General features: G+C 42.6%; 1 protein-coding gene across 3 annotated transcripts in view; it reads right to left on the reverse strand.

Annotated features, from left to right (window-relative positions):
* Window positions 1-545: 545 nt before the first annotated feature.
* Window positions 546-23,892, reverse strand: part of LOC111955427 (N-acetylneuraminate (7)9-O-acetyltransferase) — a 38,421-nt gene continuing 15,074 nt past the window's right edge. Inside the window, exons 1-21 of one of the 3 annotated variants that reach the window (XM_070436500.1) lie at window positions 13,574-23,673; window positions 12,977-13,299; window positions 11,650-11,746; window positions 11,377-11,497; window positions 10,990-11,034; window positions 10,748-10,810; window positions 10,148-10,192; window positions 9,920-10,043; window positions 9,616-9,830; window positions 8,766-8,932; window positions 8,092-8,350; window positions 7,781-7,870; window positions 7,527-7,646; window positions 6,534-6,690; window positions 5,841-5,920; window positions 5,509-5,610; window positions 4,804-4,944; window positions 4,337-4,414; window positions 3,578-3,670; window positions 3,116-3,392; window positions 546-2,933 (exon numbers count right to left, since the gene is read on the reverse strand). In XM_070436500.1, the coding sequence (XP_070292601.1) occupies window positions 3,117-3,392; window positions 3,578-3,670; window positions 4,337-4,414; window positions 4,804-4,944; window positions 5,509-5,610; window positions 5,841-5,920; window positions 6,534-6,690; window positions 7,527-7,646; window positions 7,781-7,870; window positions 8,092-8,350; window positions 8,766-8,932; window positions 9,616-9,830; window positions 9,920-10,043; window positions 10,148-10,192; window positions 10,748-10,810; window positions 10,990-11,034; window positions 11,377-11,497; window positions 11,650-11,746; window positions 12,977-13,289 (2,586 nt within the window). In that variant the 5' untranslated portion in view covers window positions 13,290-13,299; window positions 13,574-23,673 and the 3' untranslated portion in view covers window positions 546-2,933; window position 3,116. Of the gene's footprint in view, window positions 3,393-3,577; window positions 3,671-4,336; window positions 4,415-4,803; window positions 4,945-5,508; window positions 5,611-5,840; window positions 5,921-6,533; window positions 6,691-7,526; window positions 7,647-7,780; window positions 7,871-8,091; window positions 8,351-8,765; window positions 8,933-9,615; window positions 9,831-9,919; window positions 10,044-10,147; window positions 10,193-10,445; window positions 10,557-10,747; window positions 10,811-10,989; window positions 11,035-11,376; window positions 11,498-11,649; window positions 11,747-12,976; window positions 13,300-13,573; window positions 23,674-23,892 lie in introns of those variants that run through there. The other 2 variants (XM_023975655.3, XM_070436501.1) reach the window with 2 other exon arrangements.

Here is a 23,892-nt window from a genome sequence, read left to right on the forward strand (position 1 = left end):
TGTGGCAGGCCAGGAGGGCCCACTCTCTTCGTCTTTCTCCAGCTTGTTGTATTAAATTAGTCCTCTTAATCCTCTTCGTCCCGGGTCGGACATAAGGCACAGCGACTTATCTTCTGCCACTGTAGTCTGTCTTTGGCCACAGCTTGTGTCCTGTTCTATGAGAGACCCGTCTCTTCTAGCTCAGCGACCACTGTCCCGTTCTAAGAGAGCCCCATCTCTTCCAGCTCAGCCACCACTGTCCTGTTCTAAGAGACCCATCTCTTCCAGCTCAGCTCAGCCACCACTGTCCTGTTCTAAGAGACCCATCTCTTCCAGCTCAGCCACCACGGTCCTGTTTTAAAAGACCCATCTCTTATAGCTCAGCCACCGCTGCCATGGCGTTTTTAGTCTGCCTCGCTTCCACTTTCTTGCTGGTGTCCACCTGAGGGCAATTTTAGTAGTGTTAACATAAAGACCAAAAACTAAATATTCTGGGCCGGCTTCCCGGACACAGCCTAGTGATTAACCTCACGGTGTTGACAAGGAAGGGACAAAGAAGTCAGACAATATTTTTATGAAGGTATGTATTATTGACAATGTACAACAGAATAAAGGCATTTATAAATAAAATGGGTACATTTCACATTTTTAAGACGTCACAAAATAATTTACATAAAACTTCTCTGGGTATACATAGTTGTTGCTTCTTTTAATTTGACCAAAACTAATTTAAACAGAAAAATCTAAAATTGTGAATAACATACTGTAATATACTTTAATTCAAGGTAGATAACCATTTTCCTGTATCTATTTTTCTGACAACCAAATTCAGAACAATTGCCCTCCATTTACAGTCGGTGCAATTTTGTCAATCTCCTTAATCAATCAATCAAATTATCAAAATGTGTAATGTTTTGACTTTCAAGCAAATTGTAACAAACAAATGGTACCCTATTCCCTACAAAGTGTACCACTTTTGATCTGAGCCCTATGGGTCCGTGTTTAAGAGGTATAGGGTGCCATTTGGGATACAGCCTTCTGAATAGGCCTCAGTGCCAAGACCTGTCAGACCAATATATGGTATTGAATTCATTTAATTGAGAAGCTACATGAACCTGTAGTAATTCTAGTTACCTTTCCACGGCACAGAAAATATACAGATAAAATTCATATGCGATTAAACTAAAATAACTAACTCATTTGCAGTCTTCTTAATGTACACTTACAATATCTGCTAAGTTGCCTTAACATCCAGCTTTAAGCAGGTGATTTACACATTGTGAAGGGTGTTAAATAATGGGCACTATAACCAATGGATCAAAGTGGTATCTAAATGATTCAACAACTGGATATGAAGCGAATCAGTGTTTCCTTAAATCCATACAATTTTGGCCGTTGTATTTAGGCTACCTCCAAGGTGAGGTACAAAATGGATGAAGTAGCAGATATACAAAAATCTCTTACTTTTACGATACCATTTTTTTTTTTTACTGACCTTCCTTTGTAAAAACCTTACATGGCTGAATTGTAAAATACACACAAAGAACATGGGTTTGACTAGTTGGCTGAAACAAGGCTTAACTGTTGGTGTATATTGTCCATCTGTAGGTAAATGACAGGCTCAACATGAACTACTGCTTTTTATTCTTTAGCAATACTTTCCATTCACTCACCTTCTTTAAAATACATCATGAAGTATCACGACCAAGGATGGAAATTAAGCTAGCCCCGATGCTAGCACTTTTCAGACTGGGCTAGTAGAAAATGTGCTTAACTAGCCTGGCGGCGAGTGAAATTTGGTGTTTTACAATATAGCACAGAATACCAACCGGGATAGTAGAAATTACAGTCTACTAGCCCAGCTAGCCACTGCCCAAAATCCTTAAGTTCCATCCTTGATCACGACGCGTCAGATTTCAATGCAAACTTGGCACTGATGCCGTGTGGCAACTGAAGAGAAAACAGTAGGGAGCAGAACGAAGGCATTAAGTCAGGTGCATTTCATCCATCCACTCATTAGCAGTGGCTTCGCCATAGTGGTAACTAATGTTGTACATGAAAGTATGCTTTGACGGATGTCCTGCCACGGTATGTTAGATGTATTTACAAAGCAGTGCCTGTTCTATTGTAGCTCTGAGAAGCCTGCTTTAAGATGACTAACGAACAACACAGAAACAACATCCACACTTCTCCTTTAACATACTAGTAGAAATTGGTGAAACAACTGAACCTGCACAAACAGATACACACATACACCAGAGTGGTTGTTTACCCCGATAGGATAGGCTCGTGTCAGACCCAGAATGCAACAGGATTCTGCAATGAAAATTCATTACTGCATCTTCTGCCTGGCCTGGCTGTGGTCTTTGTGGTGACAAAATAAACTGAAAATATCTAGGCAATACTTCCTTTCACAAACAAACAGCAGTCATGGGCACACACACAACAAATGGAAAAACAAAAGCAACAACCAAAAATAACCCTGTATAAAATAGAAGCTTCATTTAAATAATTAAATAATGTGCATAAAACATAGATTTCAGAGCTAGGTGACTGCTGACCTCACCTTTCAGCACAAGGCAAACTTTATTTGTTTCTATCTGCATCCCAAATGGCACCCTTCTCTATATAGCGCACTACTTTAGACCAGAGCCCAGTCAAAACTAGTACACTGCATAGGGAGCCATCTGGGGAGCAATTAGTTTAAAAAATCCACACATCATCAAACCCACCATTACCCCCGATCCTCCACCTCACCCTTCTTCCATTGTAAACGTCTATAGTATGGAGTCAGTACCTTATTCATGTGCTGTTCAGTGATGTGTGGGCCCAAGTTGGGAACTCGTCCTCTTCAGTGTATGACTTTCACCCCAGTACGCAGAGCAGTCAAGAGAGACAGACAGCAGTGCCATATCCTTGACTTGGCCTGTGTCTGTTCAACTCCGTCGTATTCACTGATGCAAACCATAGCAAAAGGTTTTAAAAGGTTTTCAACGGAACACATCGATCAGTCAATTTTCTTCAGTTTGGTACCAAATGAATACGACCCTGGGGTCATGGAAGACTAACCAGTCAGTCAGTCTCATTAGTCTAGAAATCAGTCTACCTCTCCCCCACAGTGGTACACCCTCCTCACCTCAGTGGCCTTCTCCCTGGTTCCCTTCAGAGCTCTTGGACATCAGAAGTAGACCCAGGGTGAAGACCCCGGCAACCAGCAGCCTCTTGAGCAGGGCGCCCCCGTCCTTGGGGATGGCCACCTGGGCCAGGTCGTTGGTGATCACGGAGATCTCGTGGGCCACGCACACAAAGATGAAGGTGCTGATGATGATGTTGAGCGAGGGGTTGCCTGGGATCAGCACCAGGATGCCCTTGGTGTCCGCCGCCAGCCAGATGTGGTACTGGCAGATGAACAGCTGGGGGACGGAGAGAGAGTTATTTTTATTTTTTTTAAGTGATTTCACTGAAATCACCTCCGCTCTGCCAGGCGGGTGAGGGTGTTTGGGTACAGAACATGACATGACATGACGTCAATGCAATAAACCAAATTCACAAGTATCAAACAGAAATTCAGCATCCCTGCCAGCGGAGTCCATCTTACCTCTAAGGAGATCTTCCCGAACCATGCGAAGAATGAGCTGTATAAAGAGCGGGAGTAACCGGGAATGTTCCTGATTAAGATGAAGGCTAGGATCTGAGAGGAAGAAAAACATTCCAGCCAATCAGCACATGGACCAACTGTATCGGGTGGGGGGGGGCTAGCATCCCAATGCTAACGGGGGCTGGAACAAATTATGATCCAATATGTAGAAACAAGGGAACGTCAGCTCTGTTTCATTTGGGAGCAGCAAAACAGTGAGTGGACATTACCGTTTTTTATATCTAAAGATGAAGTGCAGCCCATGACACGTTAATTCTTCTTCGGCTGGGCTACAGTAGAGTACACCCATCCTGTTATTGTAGAAGGCAACTCCCTCCCTTGTTATTTTGGGTTAGGTATATCATAGCCTAAGAGGGGATACTTATGGAAGATAAATGCTAGTTTCAACAAAACCCTCTAGGCCACAGGTGCCATTATTTAGCCTACCTAAAGGTTAGTCTACCCAAAGGTGATGCTTTCTCTAGTTATTGTTTAACGGCGCTTTGGAAATGTCAACATTGGTGAAATCGATGTCTGAGTCAATTACAATATGTTTTGTAGAAGGTGCMTAAAGTGTTAAAAGATGTTCACCAACTCCTTAGCTAAGGGCTAACTACTTGACAAATAAAGAAAATGTAATCAGTGTATGGCAAAACTACTGTGAGCATTGCTTTGTCTGAGACCAATGGTAAGCAAGGTCTGACCTCCTACTGTATTTACCTGGAGTCCTGAGATGTAGGGATGYAGCTCGTTGCACTCGGTCTTGTTTTTACAGCTGCTGGCCCATATGGAGTAGGTCTGGAACAGATGAAACATGGACTGGTTAGGAAAGGAGTGGTGTTCAAGGAGCACAACATAAATCAGCTAAGAGATATCTTCCATCTGATATTTATTTGAATGTTAATGAGGGTAACTTTATGAGAATAGGTGATCGATATACTCACCTGACTGGTTTAAAGGAATACCACACTCCATTTACACAAAACGCATCATTTTTTACATTTAATTTAAAATCACAGTTTCCGCTCTTTACTGAAATTTTTCCATCTTGAAAAATGCACTGCTGACATTCACAATGATTTAGGGATTGTATTAACAGTGGACTAATAAACAAAATTCTAAAAGATAGTTTGAGTGTATTATTTCTTTAAGAATGGTTAAATACACCAAAAGTTGTTCTCTTTTACCATGAATGAGAACACAGAGATGAGGAGTAGAATGTTGGAGATCCTGGTGGAGAAGAGAGGCTCTCCTTTCTCCTCGGAGAGACCCTGGCACTTCTGTAGTACCAGGTAGACAAAGGCAAACAGCATGCCGTGGATAATGGCCTGAAAGACAAAGTCAAAACACACATTCAGTTACTAATATAATAAACAACATTTAGCAGATGCTTTTATGCAAAACAATTCAGTGCTGCGTGCATACATTTTTGTAGGGGTGGCCCCAGTGGGAATCGAACCCACAAAGTATTGACATTGCAAGTGCCCTGCTCTACTAACTGAGCCACAGGACCACTTAGTCTACTGTCCAACCCATAGAACGATCTTCAACATTAAACATCGACCAACAGATTCATCTAGACCAACAGATTCATCTAGTCGAGAGGTTTTTGGCACAACTCACTAAAGAGAGATGTGATATTTTGATACCTTAACATGAAAATATAATACAATAGAGCAGCTCAAAGGCTGCGTTTAGACAGGCAGMCCAATTCTGATCTTTTTTTCACTAATTGGTCAGTTGACCAATCATGTCAAATCTTTTCACATCTTTTTCAGAGCTGATCTGATTGGTCAAAATACCAATTAGTGAGAGAAAAAAAAAGAAAAGAATTGGGCCGCCTGTCTAAACACAGCCAAAGAGTGTCGCAACACTTTCAAATGTTTACTTACAAATCGATCCAGCTTCCACCTAAACCACCACTCATGAATGCTTCCATTCAGCTCAAAGAGCTTGGAGATGGGCCATACTGAGAAAACATTCTCAAATAACCCCTGGAAAAGAGAGAGTAAGTTAGTTAAACATCCGCTGATTTAGGATCAGTTTTGACTTTTAGATAAAATCTGAATTAGATTACATGGGCAGGGGGAGACCTGATCAAGTACACCACTCCTACTCTGAGACGCTTTATGAAATGACCTATAGCAGTTAATTTTTTTTAATATAATTTGAAATATTAATAGAATATCTCTAAATGAGTGAATAAASCGGATGATGAACTCACCTGTGAATAAGCAAAGAAGCAGATGAACAGGAGCAGCCCAAGCAGCTTCACTAGAATCCCAACGTGCCACATCCCACTACCTGTAAAAAGACAAATGACTAAACTCAATGTGCTGGACAGTGTTACTTCACAAATCAACACTAGTATTTTTGTTTATTTTAAAAGGAAAACAGAGACAAATGTGCTGTGTATATATACAGTAGCAGTCAAAAGTTTGAACACCTACTCATTTAAAGGTTTGTSTTTACTTTTACTATTTCCTACATTATATAATAATAGTGAAGACATAAAAACTAGGAAATWACACATATGGAATCATGTAGTAACCCAAAAAATATATTTTATATTCTTAAAAATAGCCACCCTTTGCCTTGATGACAGCTTTGCACTCTTGGCATTCTCTCAACCAGCTTCATCTGGAATGCTTTTCCAACAGTCTTGAAGGAGTTCCCACATACACAGAGCACTTGTTGGCTGCTTTTTCTTCACTCTGCGGTCCAACTCATCCCAAACCATCTTAATTGGGTTGAGGTCAGGTGATTGTGGAGGGCAGGCCATCTGCTTTACTTCTTCAACTGACTACTTACACTACAACTGCTCATGATATTTACCTTTGAAACCCTATTTTATATCATTATCAATACTACCATCATTACTGCTACTTGTCCAGTACAATGGCTGACCCATACTGACCGTTGGCTTTCTTCTGCAGTATCTGGGGCCACATGGCCATGGTGACGTAGATGACGACGAACCAGAAGGTGACCAGGGGCACAAAGTAGTAGAACTGGTACGGCCGGTCCATCACTAGACACAGCACCACCACCAGGAAGTTGAGACGGAACAGGACCTTGTGGAGAGACAGAAGTAGGGTGAAGTTGCTCCTAAACGCTGACCTTGGGTCAGTTTAGCATTTTCTCCACTAATTGTTGAAGTTAGGATTGGGGAAGGGAGGATTATCCTAGATCTGTACCTAGAGGAAACTTCACCCCAGAGTGAACAGACACAGGAAGTGGTCACATTTAAGCAATAAGGCATGAGAACCCGGGAATTATCGTGTAAATAACTCCTAAATGCATTTCTTGTTTGAAGCCAAGGGATGGGAAACAGCCCCTAGGAGGGAGTTATTCTCAATAAGTCACGGGGCCTTATTGCTTTAATAAAATGTTTGCAACAGTTCTTATTAAAAACATTATACTGAGTAAATTAGTTTTATTTAATCCTTCCTTACAAAATAGTCTGAGCAAAAGCCAGTCGTTAGTTCTAAGATTCTGAAGTTGCTAACCAAATGGGTCAGTAGTTCATTCTACTTGCAATGGTTGCTATGCTAAACAAATCTTTGGGATGTAGCTATGAAAGCTAGCTACTTCTCCTTTGCGTGCTAGCCAACTAAAGCTAACAATCAATCGCATCAAGCAGCTGAAATGACAGCCAACAGTCTACCTGTGTGAGGTAAGCTTTGGCCAGAAGGAATCTTTCTTATCAAGGGTTTCCTTATAAAGATGTGATCAATACAGTTGAGGCTAAATATCCATGTTTCGGTATTTGATTCAAAGTGAATTGTTCTATGGCACTACATGTCAACACTTGTTCATTTGATGTTCAGTTTTGTCCCTTAGAATAGGTATAGCAGCTGGAACCACTACTTATTAACTCTAATAAAACCAAATTATTTCCTATGGTTACCTGGCACACTCTGTATAATCCAAAGTCCCCTTTGAGCCAGAAGAAGGAGAAGTGTCCGTATCCTGTCTGGAAGAGGTAGGCTGCCACCAGGACACGGACATGCATGTACACAGGGATGAACTGGGAAGGAAGGTTGATTTAAAACCCACATCCCTTCACTTGTCACACATAGCAGTAAAACATGCAATTATAATATGATTAATTTAGTTTATATTCAAAGCAATAAATCAAAGACAATGAATGGTGAAACTCACAACGCTGGCTCCAGATATGTGGTAGATGAGGATGACCAGCTGCATCCAGCCCTTCCACTCGTCAGTCTGCTCTCTGTTCAGCAGCTTGGTCTGCGTGGGAAATAGAAAAATCCCTGAGATAGAGCCTTCTCTCAGATCAGACATGGACAATTGAACTTAGCTGTCAACAACAACAACTTTAAATCCTTTAAAACAGAAAGATCTCTGAATTCATGTTGGCCTATGCTTACACCAACCAAAAAAAAACKACTCTCCCAAAAACACCACTTTCAACCGAACTCCCTTAAACTTTCTATCCCAAACCCTCTCACCTCCTTGCTGTTCTCACTGTAGAAGATCCCCAGGACAAACATATAGATGAGGGGGATGAAGAAGGTGGAGTGGGTGTAGAACTTCTGCTCCTTCATAAAGACGTCGGCCCGGTCACACAGGTAAAAGTAGACCATGATGAGGCCCATCTTACACAGGGCCTGGAACAGAGCCTTGTGGTTGAGCGGAGACGCTGCCGCGGCCGGCTTTTTCTCTTCGCCGCTCTCCACGTCGGGGGGCGTGGGCCGGGACTTCCAGCACCTGTTAAATTTATTTACATGACACTTAGCAAAATGCTTTTATTCGAAGCGACTTACAGTACAGTGAAACTTTATGTATATAATGAAGTCACATTGAGATCCAGGTCTCTTTTACAAGTGAGCTCTGAACACACRAAATAGTCCAGGTGCATGCATCAGTATGTGGCCCCAGTGGGAATCGAACCAACCACCTGGTGTTGCTAGCGCTAGGCTCTAACTGACTGAGCCACAGGGGAGTGTGTACCTCAGAGGAAGGTGGTGGGAGGAACTATAGGAGGACAGGCTCATTGTAAAGGTTGGAATGGAATGAATGGAACATATCAAGCACGTCAAACATATGGAAAACACGTTTGACTCCGTTCCATTTAAACCATTACAATGAGCCCATCCTCTTATAGCTCCTCCCACCAGCGTACCTGTTGTGGCCCAGAGCATGGAGCACCAGGAAAACCAGGGCTGAGCCCAGGAAGACGCAGGCCATCAGTTTCTGGAGGAGGCTGGGGGCCGGCATGGACTGGCAGCAGGAGCCGTCGATGGGCCGCAGGACCTTGTTGCACACAGCGTTCATCAGCACCATGGCAGCCTGGTGGAGGGTAGAGGGGCATTATAGAGCACAAGACTCTACTATAAGCTGCCTCTGTTGTTTTAGAGAATTTGACAATACGTCCAACCRGCCTCACCACCACAGACCACGTGTAACCACGCTAGCCCAGGACCTTCACATCTGGCTTCACCCACGGGATCATCTGAGAAGGGGTGCTGATGAGTATTTTTGTAATAAAGCCCTTTTGTGGGGAAAACTCACTCTGATTGGCTGGGCCTGGCTGCCAGTGGGTGGACCTATGCCCTCTAAGGCCCATCCATGTCTGCACCCCTGCCCAGTCATGTGAAATCCATAGATTAGGGCCTAATGAATTTATTTCAATTGACTGATTTCCTTATATGAACTGTAACTCAGTAAAATCTTCTTCTTTTTTTTTTTCATTGTTGCATGTTGCATTTATATTTTTGTTAAGTATACTAACTAGGGAAAATATAGGTGCACATGGAGGCTGTCAAATGAGGAATGAAAGTTATAAGGGATGGACAGTGTTATTTGACAAGGTGCTGGTTTGGAGAGTCATAGAGCCTGATTATTTTCAGCATAAAGCTGGTTCAAACCATAAATCTTTTATTTCTGTTTTCATTTTAGCCTTAAGCCAGCTGTTATATGAATCCCACAGATGCAGGAAGAGGTGCCAGGCCAGTCAGCACCTAAACACCTACCACGTTCCGGGTGCTCTCGGGAAGGTGCAGGCCGTCAGCTGATTGGGTGATGGTTTCCATGGCAGCCTGGCGCGAGGCGCCCAGGAACCTGACTCTGGCCTTGGAGTTCTTCTTGTTGCTGTTCAGAGTGCTGAGCACCACCTTGTTGTATAGCTCCAGCTGCTCGTTAGTGATCATCTTCCTGTTGTCACTCAGACCCTCCTCATGGACAGGGTCTGGAGAGAGAGATGCTTAATCAATATCAATTCYTCACTTATCATAATTTCTCTCTGACTGACAAGTGAATGAACAGTAAAGCACTAACCCTGTAAGACCCAGTAGACCTCCCCATCCTCAGCCAGCTGTTCCAGAGGCAAGGAGATGGCTGTGAGGTTGGCCCTGTACTGCTGCAGCGCCTCGCTGCTGCCCCCATGCAACTTGATGGACCACTTTGGGAAAGATAGATTTCAATTATGAAATTAATCTAAACTATGCAGGCTGATATGTGATAATCAGTGGTATACAGAGTGGAAAAAGAGCATCCTTCACTCACAGTGGCAGCTCCGATGATGAYGACATCTGGTTTTATAGAAGGATCCTACAACACAGTCAAGAAATCCTATTAAATCTTGCAGCGTGCACTGTTATCTTTGAATGACCTTATATGGCAGAAAACTATTGCTCTGTATCTTCTATTTATGGGAAACCGAAATAGCCAAATGCTCTTCTAAGGGCTCAATTTCAATCAAACATCAGTATTTATACAGTAGCACTTAAATATACCTATATAGTCTTACATATTGCATACAGTCAAGCAAAAAATGCAWTGTTAAAAATCACAGGTTCAGTACCATCACACTTGTACAGTATACACTTTCACTTGAGGACAGAAGTTGAGTAAACAAAGATGTGATCCAGATTAGAAATGTTTTATCTTTTGACTGAACTCTGATCTGCTCCTGACAAACCCAGGGGTGTATTCACTAGAAAACAAACAGAAGGAAACGGGCTGAAAATATGAGGGACAAACCTAAACCTCTCCAATAAGAAATGCTCATTTTCGTTGCTAAACGTTTTTCAGTGCATAACGCTTAGCTATGTGTGCTCTAATGAAAACACCCCAGGTCTGCTGGTTAAATGTGCTTCTCTTTACCTTTCTCCATGATATCAAGCGCTCCTTCAGAGAGTTATTCACTTCTGCATACCACAGGAAGTCCTATCAGCAAAACAGCAAACAGTCACTCTTATTGGGAAAACTTCCAAAATAAAAATACATGCCATTTGCCTTAAATTACATTAAAAAAAAAAATTAAATAGAGATTCTGCAGAGAAAAATTAAAAATTAAATAGTTGGCTTTTACATCGCTATTGTTGACTGACAGATAAATAGCTCACCACATTGACTGAAGCGCTCCTGTCTTCAAAGAGAATGTTCTCGTGCTGGTGGACAGACATTACGACAGGAGATAAAACAGTCAATGTCCCTCTATTTCTCTATCTAAGAGTAGACCATTGCTGTCATGACATAGTACAGCAATTACCTATCCCATTTCAGGAATACAATGGATATAAATTGTTTATATGCACTTAGGGCTGAACCCCAATTTAACTCTGACCTTTGAGCAATCATGTATTGATGTCAATGGGAGCCTTGTGGGAAAATGAGTCACGGGCAGAGATCTGAAATTAGGATTCAGCCCAAAGCTCACAGATTCATGGTGGGATGAATATAAACAAAAAATATTTTGTGTGTGTGCTTTATGCCAGGGGTAYTAAGCCTACCTTTCTTCCATCTGCTCTTTGTGCAGGATCGATTATTTGGATGTATGAATAGAATAGCTGCCGTATTCTAGAATCACCAACGAAGGCCACCCTTTTCTCAGCAAGGCAAGTCTTTGCTTCACTGTGAGAGTAAAAAATAACCTAATGAATCACTTGCACATAGTAACAACTGAAATTAGTTTTTTTGCAATTGTGTGGTTGTGGGCTTGGTTAAAGATGCCATCTAAATTTTACACATGCACATGATACATTCCCCTCATGGGTGTGACTCACGTATTTTTGTATTTGTGCATCATACAGCCATAGGGCTGCCATACAGTCTCTCCTAGGTACCGCCCACTGGACAGCAGCCACTCACACGTGTCTCCGCCTGAGGGGAAGACAGAGAGAACATCCCAGCAAGCCAATACAAAACACACAAAGGGACATATGAAACCTGCTGCCTCTACACTAGTCATTTTCAAATGCAGCAGTATGCAGTGTGCACAATGCATGGTTCAGCCAAGGCAGCATTGCAGCCTGCGGTACAAATTAATCTATTAACATTTTCCATTAAAGGACACCTCCTGGCGTTAACTTGTGTTCTAGTTGAATAGACCCATCTGCCAATTCACCAACGCAAACACACAGAAGATGACAGGTGGCAAGAGGAGTCAAGAGCATCCGGAGTCAAAGCCAGCCAGACAACAGCAGCTGTTATCATTGTACAAACAGAAAGCCCAGTGTCCCACACCTTCCATAAACAAAGACCAATGTTTGCAAGGCATCTTCGGGAGGCAGATTCTTGCCAGTCAGATACAAACAATAACTTATAAAATGTCCAGTTAGGATCATRCCTCCTCTGTGGCTGAGGCAGGATCATTACCATTCATAAGACATAGGCTACCCATCTACAATAAATTGTTTTATGATTCCCACTATCAACCAACAGTAATAAGACAGATTTTAACTTCTTGTAAATAACCATGATAACTAGCATGGTAGCTAATAGCCACGCATGTGCAGTTGGTTAATTAGCTAGCTAGTATGAATTATATAGAAGCTAGCTAGCTAGAAATGTGAAAGTTAACTGGCCAGCTACTTAACGTTAGCTGACAGATAACGTTAGACAAATTAATTTGAGAGAAGTTAGCTTTTTGTGCATATGGAACATTTCTGGGATGTTTTTTCAGCTCATGAAACCAATACTTTACATGTTGCGTTTATATTTTTGTTCAGTATAATTAAATCAATGGCTGTATATATGAAGACTTCAATGCACATGAAAGTTACCTAGTTAGCCAGTTATCGTGTACGGCTATAATATGTAAACATGGGTTAGTTCACGACGATGCGACTCCTTTCCGATGCTACTGACTGTATCCAGTATCCACCTGCACTGAAACAATGTAGCTAGCTAATGTTAGTTAGCTACTTTATTCCGTTAATTCAGGCTACTGCACGTTTATTCATGTTTCCTTGTAATTGCAAATACCGTGAGCAAAAATGACCAGAGGGAAGGTAACTTTAGTTTACTAGCTAGCTACAAGTTCCGCTAACACCGAGTTGAGTCTGTGTCAAGCTGGCTACCTAACAATATATCTAGGAGCCAGTCACTTACCTCCATAATACCGAGAAACGGTGTGAAACAAGGTGAGTAGAATGACGGCAGCAACGGATAATAATTTAGCATTTTTAATGCTAAAATACTGATTTATTTCCCGTTTGCCTAGGCTATAGGCCAGGAACGCCATCTTGGCTCCTCCATGACAACAAGCAGACAGATGGGATGCAGCGGGGTGGTAGGGGGCTGAGCACACCAGCGCGTCCACGACTCCGAATTCCGCCACTGTTGTTGCGTGGGGCATGGCTGGAGCGGGCTTCTCGGATGCTGCTACTGCAACCACCTGTATATGCTTTTCATCTTCCATCATTAGTGCAAACCTGGTTTAAAACAATCAGTAGTACAATTAGAGGATCCTGCAAACTTATTCTGCAAACTCTTGACAGCTGTTTGAATTGTATTCATTGTATGTCATCATTCCGCTCCTGGRACTATATATTGTGGTGACTTTACTTTCTTGATTGCCATTTGTTTTTGATATCAGCTTAAAGACAGTAAGGGGATTGGCTACATCTGCTATAATAAAGATCAGAGATAACAAGGCAGGACTTGGATAGACTACAAAAAGCACCCATAAAAAAAGTGCGCACTCACTTGCTTCCGATGTTAGTCTAGGAACGGCTTCCAACATTTTCCCTATAAATGGACCTAGAACCCATGATAGGAAAATATGTTACAGTAAATCCACAATCTGTGGTCTGGATCAGGTATGAGCAACGGGCGTCATATTAACCGCAGGATCTGTGTTCGAAAWCTCATACTAACCGCAGTATTTTTGACGTGAATTTAGTATTCTTATTGGTCATAATATGGATAAAGTTATAATGCCAAACGTTCCCTGATGTCGTACTAAATTCGTGCAAAATACAAAGTATACATGCAGTGGAAACTATTTCCGTTCTTATATGGCCCATAATGCAATTCTTCATAAAATGGGCGTGGCTTCACAACGTTTTCAGATTTGAAGAAAATGGCGGAAAATATGCAGCCGAAAGATCATGTGGCTGTATATACGGCAGAGATGATGGCCCTACTGTTGGCCTTGCAGTGGGTGGAGGAAGTTAGTGCAGAAAGAKTAGTTATTTGCTCTGATTCATGTGCAGTGTTAAGGAGTCTCCAGTCCTTTATATCACATAGCAGACAAGACCTGCTACAAACCCTTGGCAGGAGTAAACAAATGGGTATACAGATACAGATCATATTTACATGGGTCCCAGCTCATGTGGGAGTGGAGCGGAACGAGGCAGTTAATGTACTGGCTAAACAAGCACTAAGTAGTGGGGATGTTGATGTGGTAGTTTCAATGAGCAAGGYAGAGGCGAAAAGCATGATATGGACAGTGTTGGTGGAGAAAAGGCAGGAGCAGTGGAATAGAGATACTAAGGGCAGGTATTTATTTCAAGTACAGAGGAAAGTTGGGGAGGGGAGAACAGCAGGAAGGGACAGAAGAGAGGAGACTATATTTACAAGATTAAGGGTGGGACACRGCCAGTTGAATAAGACCTTACATGTGATAGGAAAGCATCCATCAGGAAAATGTGAGTATTGCCAGGAAACAGACAGTGGAGCATGTATTGATACAGTGTGGACATTATTGGAGGGAAAGATAGATGATCTAGTATGAGGGAGAAGGGGATACATGAAATTAGTTTTAAAGAGTATATTGAGTAGAACGTCATTAGATATAGTCTCAAATATTTTGTTATCTTTTTTAAGAACAACAGCAGGTAGGATTTAGTTTCTCCCTGCCTCTGGCCACACTAACCCTACACTCATTAAAAATCCACCACCCTACTCCACTAAATCTATCTAGTCGTACCTCAGGCCAACAGCCTGAAAGGATGGGACACCACCACACAACACACCCTGTAACTCTTCTGACGTCAAATCTCGTACACCCAAATACTTCTCTGCAGCTGCCACCACAACCTCAATTTTCTGCTACTTATGTTCCATCCCTGCAGTACAGTTGATAACCATTGCTATAAATGCTAAAAATMCMATTTTACTGAAACATATATTACTTGAGGGCCTATCKCTGTGTACTGGTACAGTTCTACTACTCACAACACTCCTATTAGGATCCCTCCCCCTTGACCAATCTTCCTCTACTTTATTCACTGCTTCAGCATATGATAACTTCTGCATAACTAACCCTGGTAACCTCAACCTGCCTCTCTCGCATCGGACATTTCTGATCCCCAGCCCAATGGGCACCCCTACAATTAACACATACCACTACTTTCCCCAATGCTACACATTCCTTTGTCTCATGCCCTTCTGCACACTTCTCACACCTAGGAACCTCCCTCATACACACTGCTGCCACATGCCCATAAGCTTGACACCTGTAACAATGTCATTATTTGGTACAAAAGTGTGTGCGGGATAACTGATATATCCTAACATCACTTAGTCGGGCAAAGACTCAACATCAACACTCAAAAGAACAGACAACGACTCTTCTATTTCTCCACTCACGCCACCCTCTCTGCGTCGCACCAAACGACGAGCATCACAAACAACATATTTTATATTTACAAAAAATATATGGGGGATTRGAAATGATGCATACAATTACATCAATGTAAGCCACAATCTATCTGCAATCAATGTTAAAATCCCCCCCCCCCCTAAAAATGATTTTTTTCCCCCTTCAGTTGGTCCACTGCCACATTTACCGCTACCACAGTAATCCCTCCTTTCAATGGCACCCTTTCTTGAGAGCAAAACAATTCACATCTCTTGTCCCCAGTCGTTTGATGCGGAGCACCTGCTCCATCTGACCAACAGAAACACAAACAATTATCACAAGACCACTTGGGGTTACCTTCACTGATTCCAAAGCATCTAACTCCATTTTCAGCCAAAAGGCAAGAGTCCACTTTTCCAAAAATGTCACTCCTACCATCAGACTCATATTTATCCTGACCCTTAGTGCAATCCTCGGGCTCTGAGAACTTCACTACACCTACCACCTCCGATACTTCGCCCTCATTCAATTCCATTTCTCCTCCTGTCTTCAATCCGGTGTACAGCTTACTTTGCTTATACTTTCTGACATTTTTCCAAAATTTTTAACAAATTCAAGCTCACCCTCTTCCTCCGTCTCTCTCTTCAACCTCTACATCTCTTTTGCCTTCCATTCCTACTCCATAATCCAAGTATATGTCTCCTTATGATAATACTGCACTTCTCCTGACATACATTTCGTTCTTGCCTTCTCAAGGGAAGCCATTACCTGCTCGCTCCAGCCCTCCACCTCCAGCTGCAACACAAGTGTGCGCGGCAAACACTTCAAGTTTGATCACCCGGTGGGTTTCCATCAAATTTATTTATTGCAGATAAAGTTAATACCGGGAGAGGGACAAGGGATCCAAGACAGTCTAGACCGAGAGTCTAGTCTCTAGACCGAGAGTCTAGTCTCTAGACCGACGAGAGTCTAGTCTCTAGACCGACGAGAGTCTAGTCTCTAGACCGACGAGAGTCTAGTCTCTAGACCGAGAGTCTAGTCTCTAGACCAAGACCAGAAAAATGCGAGTCCAATTCAAGACCATGATGTAATTTTGTCAAATCGCCACCATAATAAGAGTTCAAAATGTTACGCTTTTTTGCTGAAGTTTACTGACACCGGCCATATTCAACGGGTGTTGAGCGTTCGTAAATTCATAAGTTATGTTCTCTGAAATCGGAGTAGATAGCCAGAGCGAATTTAGAAAGCACCCGAAATGTCCATTGAGAAAGCACAACGACTATACCATTTAGCTAAGATAAGAATGACGGGAATAATCAAGTCAATAAAGTTGGGTAGTTACAGTACCAGTCAAAAGTTTGGACACACCTACTCATTCAAGGGTTTTTCTTGATTTTTACTATTTTCTACATTGTAGAATAATAGTGAAGACGTCAAAACTATGAAATAACACATATGGAATCATGTAGTAACCAAAACAAAACGTTAAACAAATCAAAATATATCTTATATTTGAGATTCTTCAAAGTCACCACCTTTTGCCTTGATGACAGCTTTGCACACTCTTGGCATTCTCTCAACCAGATGCATTAGAATGCATTTCAATTAACAAGTGTGCCTTGTTAAAAGTTCATTTGTGGAATTAAAGCGTTTGAGCCAATCAGTTGTGTTGTGACAAGGTAGGGGTGGGATACAAAAGATATCCTTCTATGGTAAAAGACCAAGTTCATATTATGGCAAGAACAGCTCAAATAAGCAAAAAGAAACAAGAGTCCATGATTACTTTAAGACATGAAAGTCAGTCAATGCGAAACATTTCAAGAACTTTGAAAGTTTCTTCAAGTGCATTTGCAAAAAWCATCAAGCACTATGTTGAAACTGGCTTTCACGAGGACTGCCACAGGACAGGAAGATCCACAGTTACCTCTACTGCAGAGGATAAGTTCATTAGATATAACTGTACCTCAGATTGCAGCCTGAAAATAATGTGAAGCCACGCCCATTTTCGAAAGAAATGCATTATGGGCCCTAAAAGCACGGAAATAGTGTCCACTGCTTATATACGTCGTATTTTGGCGAATGTAGTACAACATCCGGGAACTTTTGGCATACTAACTATATCCATACTCTGACCAATAAGCATACTATATACTCAATTTACGTCACAAATAGTATGGTTAGCGCGGTTAGTATGAGTATTCGAACACAGGTCAGGATACTTTTCTGCCACAGCCACAATGTCAAATTGCTTTGATTGCCTTTCTACTTGAGCCGTGCGTGCAGTTTATCACAGTTGCAATGAATGCCACAAATTCCACTTCATTTACATACAGCATGTTCGGTTCTTTTGGTTGACAAATATGCCTATACACTATGGGCATTGGTGCATCCACTACCATTACTTCAACTTCACTTGCTCTATCACATTAGCGGTGTGTGGGTAAAATTCAGATGCGGTCCGTGCCGTTTAAGATGAGGGAGGATTCTTTTTTTTTCATGAGCATAGCCTTATTTCTTTTACAGCATATTGGATGACTGTCATTCATATTCCATTCACCCAGCTCAATGTAACATGGAGAGGTTTAGGCTACTACATGACACTTAAATGTACCCTGTAGCCATTAGGAGGTTGCTTCAACCTAGCCTATGAATGAAAGTTTACAATGTAGGTGCACATGTCGAGATCATTTTTAGTAATCAAGGTGACAGACAGTGACACATTCAATACCGCTGTCATGACTGTCCTGTAAGGATCCAAATAGGTCAGATCAGCTTTGCAATAATTAACTCCAACCAGACCCCCTCTCACCCGCAGACGGGGGAGAAGGGAACTGGTGGGGGTTAACACCTCACGCCCTGTTGTAAATCAAGGACAGTTGAAAAGAGAAAAGGAGAGCTGCACACTCTAGGAGCTCAGATGCAATATGTGACAGAGCCTGGAGGGTCGTCAACGAAATGGGACACACCTGGGCTCTGGTGTGTCCCGGGATRAATACACCTCTTCCCCATTCATTGGGGAGACTCTCTCCATGCAGACACAGATTTTGGTTGTGGCATCTTTCAACACCTCTCATGATCATATTTATGCACGCAACCACTCACTTACACTACTGACTACACACACCATTGTTAATTGTATTTACGTTACTTCAGTTAAATATATTTTGTTATTCCTTATCTCCACGTTGTCTCCCTTTTTGTTACGAACTCCGAGCCGGTTCATGACAAGTAGGGGCTCATCCAGGATCTTTAAGGTATTGTATTTGGGAGAAAACGTGGAGTTATGTCATGTTCGTCGTATGAATCGGACCAAGGTGCAGCGTGGTATGCGTACATTCTTTAATAATTTAAGAATGAACACTGAACAAACTAACCAAAATAACAAAACGACACATGAAGCTATACAAAAGAGTGCMGACAGGCAACTACACATAGACAAGAACCCACGAACACAAAAGGGAAAATGGCTACCTAAATATGATCCCCAATCAGAGACAACGATAAACAGCTGCCTCTGATTGGGAGCCATATCAGGCCACCATAAACATACACATCACCTAGACCTACAAAACCCTACACAATACAAAACCCCTAGACAATACAAAATCTAGCGTACCCACCCTCGTCACACCCTGACCTTACCAAAATATAAAGAAAACATAGATATCTAAGGTCAGAGCGTGACAAGTTAATGTTTAACTCTGTAGGTGCTTGTTTGAGTTGTAATGTGTGCTGCCCGGTATTGGTTGCCCTTGTTTGTTTGGTAAACTTGCCACTGCGGTGGATAGTTGGTTGTGTGCTGCGTTGGAGTACTTTGGCTAGTTTCCAGGCCCCTGCCCAGGCTGGAGACTCTTGCTCTACTTGCTGTTGGGACATCAGTCTGAGGTGAGTACAATTGGCTGTGTACCTCAGTGGGAGATTTGGGTATGGTAGTGAAACTTGCTACCTGGAGTTATTGCCTTTCTTTTTCCCCTGTTAGGCTCACGCACTGTGTTGCCGGTCGTTGTRGTAATACTATGAAAGTTTAGATGCCAATCACCATATAAGTTCAAAGATGAAAAAGCCTGGAAGGAGGAGAGATGACTAGAAACAATTCGGTTGACATTTTATGTGTGGATTAATTGTCGGAGTAGAGGACCTAAAATAACAACTCAATGTTTATATCCCAGGACAAATTAACTAGCAACAGCAAGCTAGCTAAATAGGACAAGCTAGCTAGCTATCTAAATTGCCATCAATCTTTAATGCTTTTTGACCTGTCCCCAAATTAATGTAATTGGTTCAGAGTTTGTTTTGAAGTTTTAACCTGCGTGTCGTGGTCGCGTTTGGCGTAGGGGGACAAAATTAATTTGTGCACGATGGCGCATGTGCGCAGCCAGTTTGGGTTCTGTGTTAGCGATGTGTTTCACTTTGGAATACATTGGGCATGGTTATTTTGTTTATTTTTCTGTGGTGCCCAGTGTGATTCATTCTCTGGTTGTGGTCTGGTGTGYTCAGCAGAGGGGAAGAGCGAGATTTTTTATTTTMTTTTCTTGTGACAATGGTGTCTTATGTAGATGAGTTCATTCGCTTTCCATCAGAGGAACTGTTAGCATTATGTACTAAAGAACAGCTGTTGAAGATTGCTGAACACTACAAGGTTGAAATTAGTAATAAATGTCTAAATTCTATTAGGTTGATATTGAAGGACAATCTGATGGAGAATGGTATTGAAGTTACCACTGGGGCAGCCTCTGCTGATGACTCTCCGTCTCCCCGTTTCGTTACAATGACTGCACCGTCTGTTAGCCCTAGTAGTCTTTTTGAACAGCAGAAAGAACTGMTTCTGTTACAGTTAGAGCATGATCGTGAGAAGCTAGAGCATGACTGTGTAAAGTATGAACAGGAATTGGCGTTTAAACAGGATTTGGAGCGTGCTAAAATCAAGCTGCAACAAGAGCGGCTAGAGTTGGTTAGGGAAGGAAAGCTCTCGGGAGAGTTTGCCCTGGGAAGGTGACCCAGATTTACCTAGGGGTCGTTCCTCTTTTGGTTGTGCCCCGGACACATTTGATATTGTTGGGGACTTACGGTTGTTGCCTAAATTTAATGAGAAGGACCCTGAGACATTCTCTTCGTTGTTTGAGCGTGTTGCTGACGCTAGGAGTTGGTCTGATTCTGACCGCACTTTAACGTTGCAGTGTGTGTTGACTGGTAAAGTGCAGGAAGCATATTCAGCTTTTAGTGTAGCTGACAGTGTCAGTTATAAGGTTAAAATGGCTGTATTACAGATTTACGAATTGGTCCCTGAGGCTTACTGCCAACGATTTAATGCCAACGATTTAGAACTTTAAAAAGGGATAATAAACAGACTCATATTGAGTTTGTGCGAGAGTTATCTTCAGTTTAATCGCTGGTGTTCCGCCTCTGCAGTTATTACTTCCAAGGGCTGTGTGATCTGATTATGCTAGAGCAATTTAAGGACACAATCCCTGATCATATAGCCASGTACATTAACGAACGAAAAGTAGACTGTCGTTGAAGCTGCAGTTTTGGCGGACGAGTATGCTTTAACTCAAGTGTCTTTGCAGTGCCTCATATTCGGAGTGGGTGGGGGCATTTGGAGAGATTTGGGCCTCGCTCACCGAGATACTTTGGTTCACGGGCAGAGTTTCATTCAACTAGGATTGAGCCTGACTCCCGTGGTAAAGCTGACTTTGGTCACTACTGTCAAGGTTTGGGTCATTGGAAATATGAATGTCCGGTTCTCAGGGCTAGGGGTAAATCCAGTACTTGCGCTTACGTTAAATCTAAGCCTACGGTGTTAGCTGCGCCTGTTCCATATCAGTTCACTCCTGACACATTGTCTCATGCCCAGGGGCATGTGTGAGTCCATATTGACCCATTGACTATTTACTTTTCATTACGGAGGGTTTTGTGTCTGTTAGGAAGTAAGAACCTAGTGCCAGTGACGATCGAGAGACACAGGTGCCTCTGAATCTTTTGTGTTAGAGTCTGTATTACCCTTCTCTACTGAGACTGATTCGGGGAATATTGTTCTAATCAGGGGAATAGGTTTGAACACTGTCAGTTCCATTGCATAAACTGATGTTGGRTTGTGGACTGGTGAAAGGTGAGGTTGTTGTGTGGGTGCGTCCTTCGTTGCCTATTGAGGGTATCGACGTTATCCTTGGGATTAACTTGGCTGGTGAGTGTGTATGGCCTGTCGGGTTTCCATCTCTAGTGGTTTCCGCTAAGCCGTCATTTGCAGGGATTCCTGATGAGTGCGCAGAGTTTCCCCAGTGGTGTTCTCTGCATGTGCAGTGACGTGTTCTATGAGCCGAGGCGACCTGGTCACTGCCCCGGCTAACAAGAATCCCACAAAGAAATCTGTCACTACTTTCCCTTTTATCCTGTTATCTGTGCTCCAATCTAATCAAGGCGCAATGGGCTGACCCCACATTAGAAGAGTTGCGTGACCAAATTGTGCCTGTGGAACAGTTGGGAGATGTCGCCCATGGCTATTTTCTCCAAGAGGATGTCCTGATGAGAAAGTGGGTGTCTCATGGTAGGTGTTTTCTGGGGGAGGCGATTAGTCAGGTTGTGTATCAGTTAAGCTTCGTGAGTTGGTGTTGACAACTTCCCACAATGACGTTGCTGGACATATGGGTGTGAGGAAAACCTACAATCGCATATTAACACATTTCGTTTGGCTTAGATAAAGAGGGATGTTTCTGAGTTAATCAAAACTTGTCACCTGTCAATTACCTGGTAAACTTAATCAAGCTGTTAGGCCAGTACCACTGTTTCCTGTTCCTGTACTCATCCAACCTTTTGAGTATCTGATTATTGACCGTTGGTCCTTTGCCTCGTTCTAAAAAGGGTAGTAGTTACCTGTTCACTGTGATGCGTCAGACCACTAGGTTTCCTACTGCCTATCCTCTCCGGTCCATCACGACTAAGTCTGTGCTAAAAGCTTTGACTCAGTTTCTCTCACTGTTTGGAATCCCTAAGCTCATTCAGAGTGATCAAGAATCTAATTTCACCTCTAAACTGTTTGGTCAGGGTCCAACAGCTCCATATTAAACACAATTTGTATAGCGCCTATCACGCGCAAAGTCAAGGAGCGTTTCCATCAAACACTTAAGTCTTTGTTGAGAGCTTATTGTACTGAGAAAGATTGGGAAGAGGGGTTGCCTTGGTTACTGTTAGCCGCTAGGGAGGTTTCACAGGAGAGCACGGGTTTCAGTCCAAATTACCTTGTGTTTGGACATCTATCTGTTCTCCAGGATGACTGGAAGTCTCCCGAGCCCCCCCAGTCYCTGTTATCTTATGTGTGTGATTTCCAGCGACGCCTGTACGCCGCTGGTGAAATGGCTAAAGAAGCTATCATCTTCACAGGAGAGGATGAAGGGCATATTTGATTGGCGAACTGAGCCTCGTCACTTTAGTCCAGGTGACCAGGTTCTTGCTCTGCTGCCAACTGTTGGTTCTCCTTTTCAAGTCAAGTTTCAAGGTCCATATACGGTTGTGCGCCAGTGCACTGAGCAAAACTATCTAGTTGACACTCCAGAACGGAAAAAAGCACACCAACTGTGCCATGTAAATTTGTTAAAACCCTATTATGCATGTTCCTCTGAGGCTGAACAGTGCGAGTCTACAGAGAATGGTAAACTGTTTTTGTTTTTTTGGCTGATACCAATATTTCGCTGGGTTCTTGTCATGCTAGGTCCATGCATGAGGAGGAAGATGTTCCTGGTCCCGACGATTACATACTGCAGGGTAGATTGAAAAATTCAGAGACACTGGATATTTTAGACAGCCTTCTCGCTCATTTACCTGCTGATGGGCGGGAAGAGATGGTCGGTCTGATTCTGAGATTTCCAGGTTTGTTTTCTGATACACCTACACGTACAAGCTTAATAGAACACGATATTGACGTTAGCGATACTGACCCCATTCGTCAGCGGTTCTATTGAGTTTCTTCACAGAAACGGCATTGTCTGGATGCTGAGGTCAGGTACATGCTGAAGAGTGATATAGCAGAGCCTTCCTTCTCYAGTTGGGCTTCTCCCTGTATCTTGGTCAGTAAACCGGATGGGACAAACATATTTTGTACAGACTACTGTAAGGTAAACAGTGTCACTAAGCCAGATTAATTTCCTCTTCCTCGGATGGAGGACTGCGTTGATCAAGTCGGAGAAGCTAAGTTTGAGAGCAAATTTGACCTGTTAAAGGGCTATTGGCAGGTGCCACTGACAAGTAGGGCACATGAAATCTCTGCCTTTATTACACCCTCTGGTCTGTACTCGTATTGGTTACGAGTTTTGGCCTGCGTAATGCACCTGACACTTTTAAGCGACTTATGAACAGGGTGAATGTCCACGTGACTGACCACTGTTATTTTATGTTTGGTATTGTCCTGTTCTATCGCTCCTGTCTGTTCCCTTCTGGGGCCTGTTGC

This window comes from Salvelinus sp. IW2-2015, linkage group LG31, assembly GCF_002910315.2.
Source record: "Salvelinus sp. IW2-2015 linkage group LG31, ASM291031v2, whole genome shotgun sequence".
Taxonomy (NCBI): Eukaryota; Metazoa; Chordata; class Actinopteri; order Salmoniformes; family Salmonidae; genus Salvelinus; species Salvelinus sp. IW2-2015.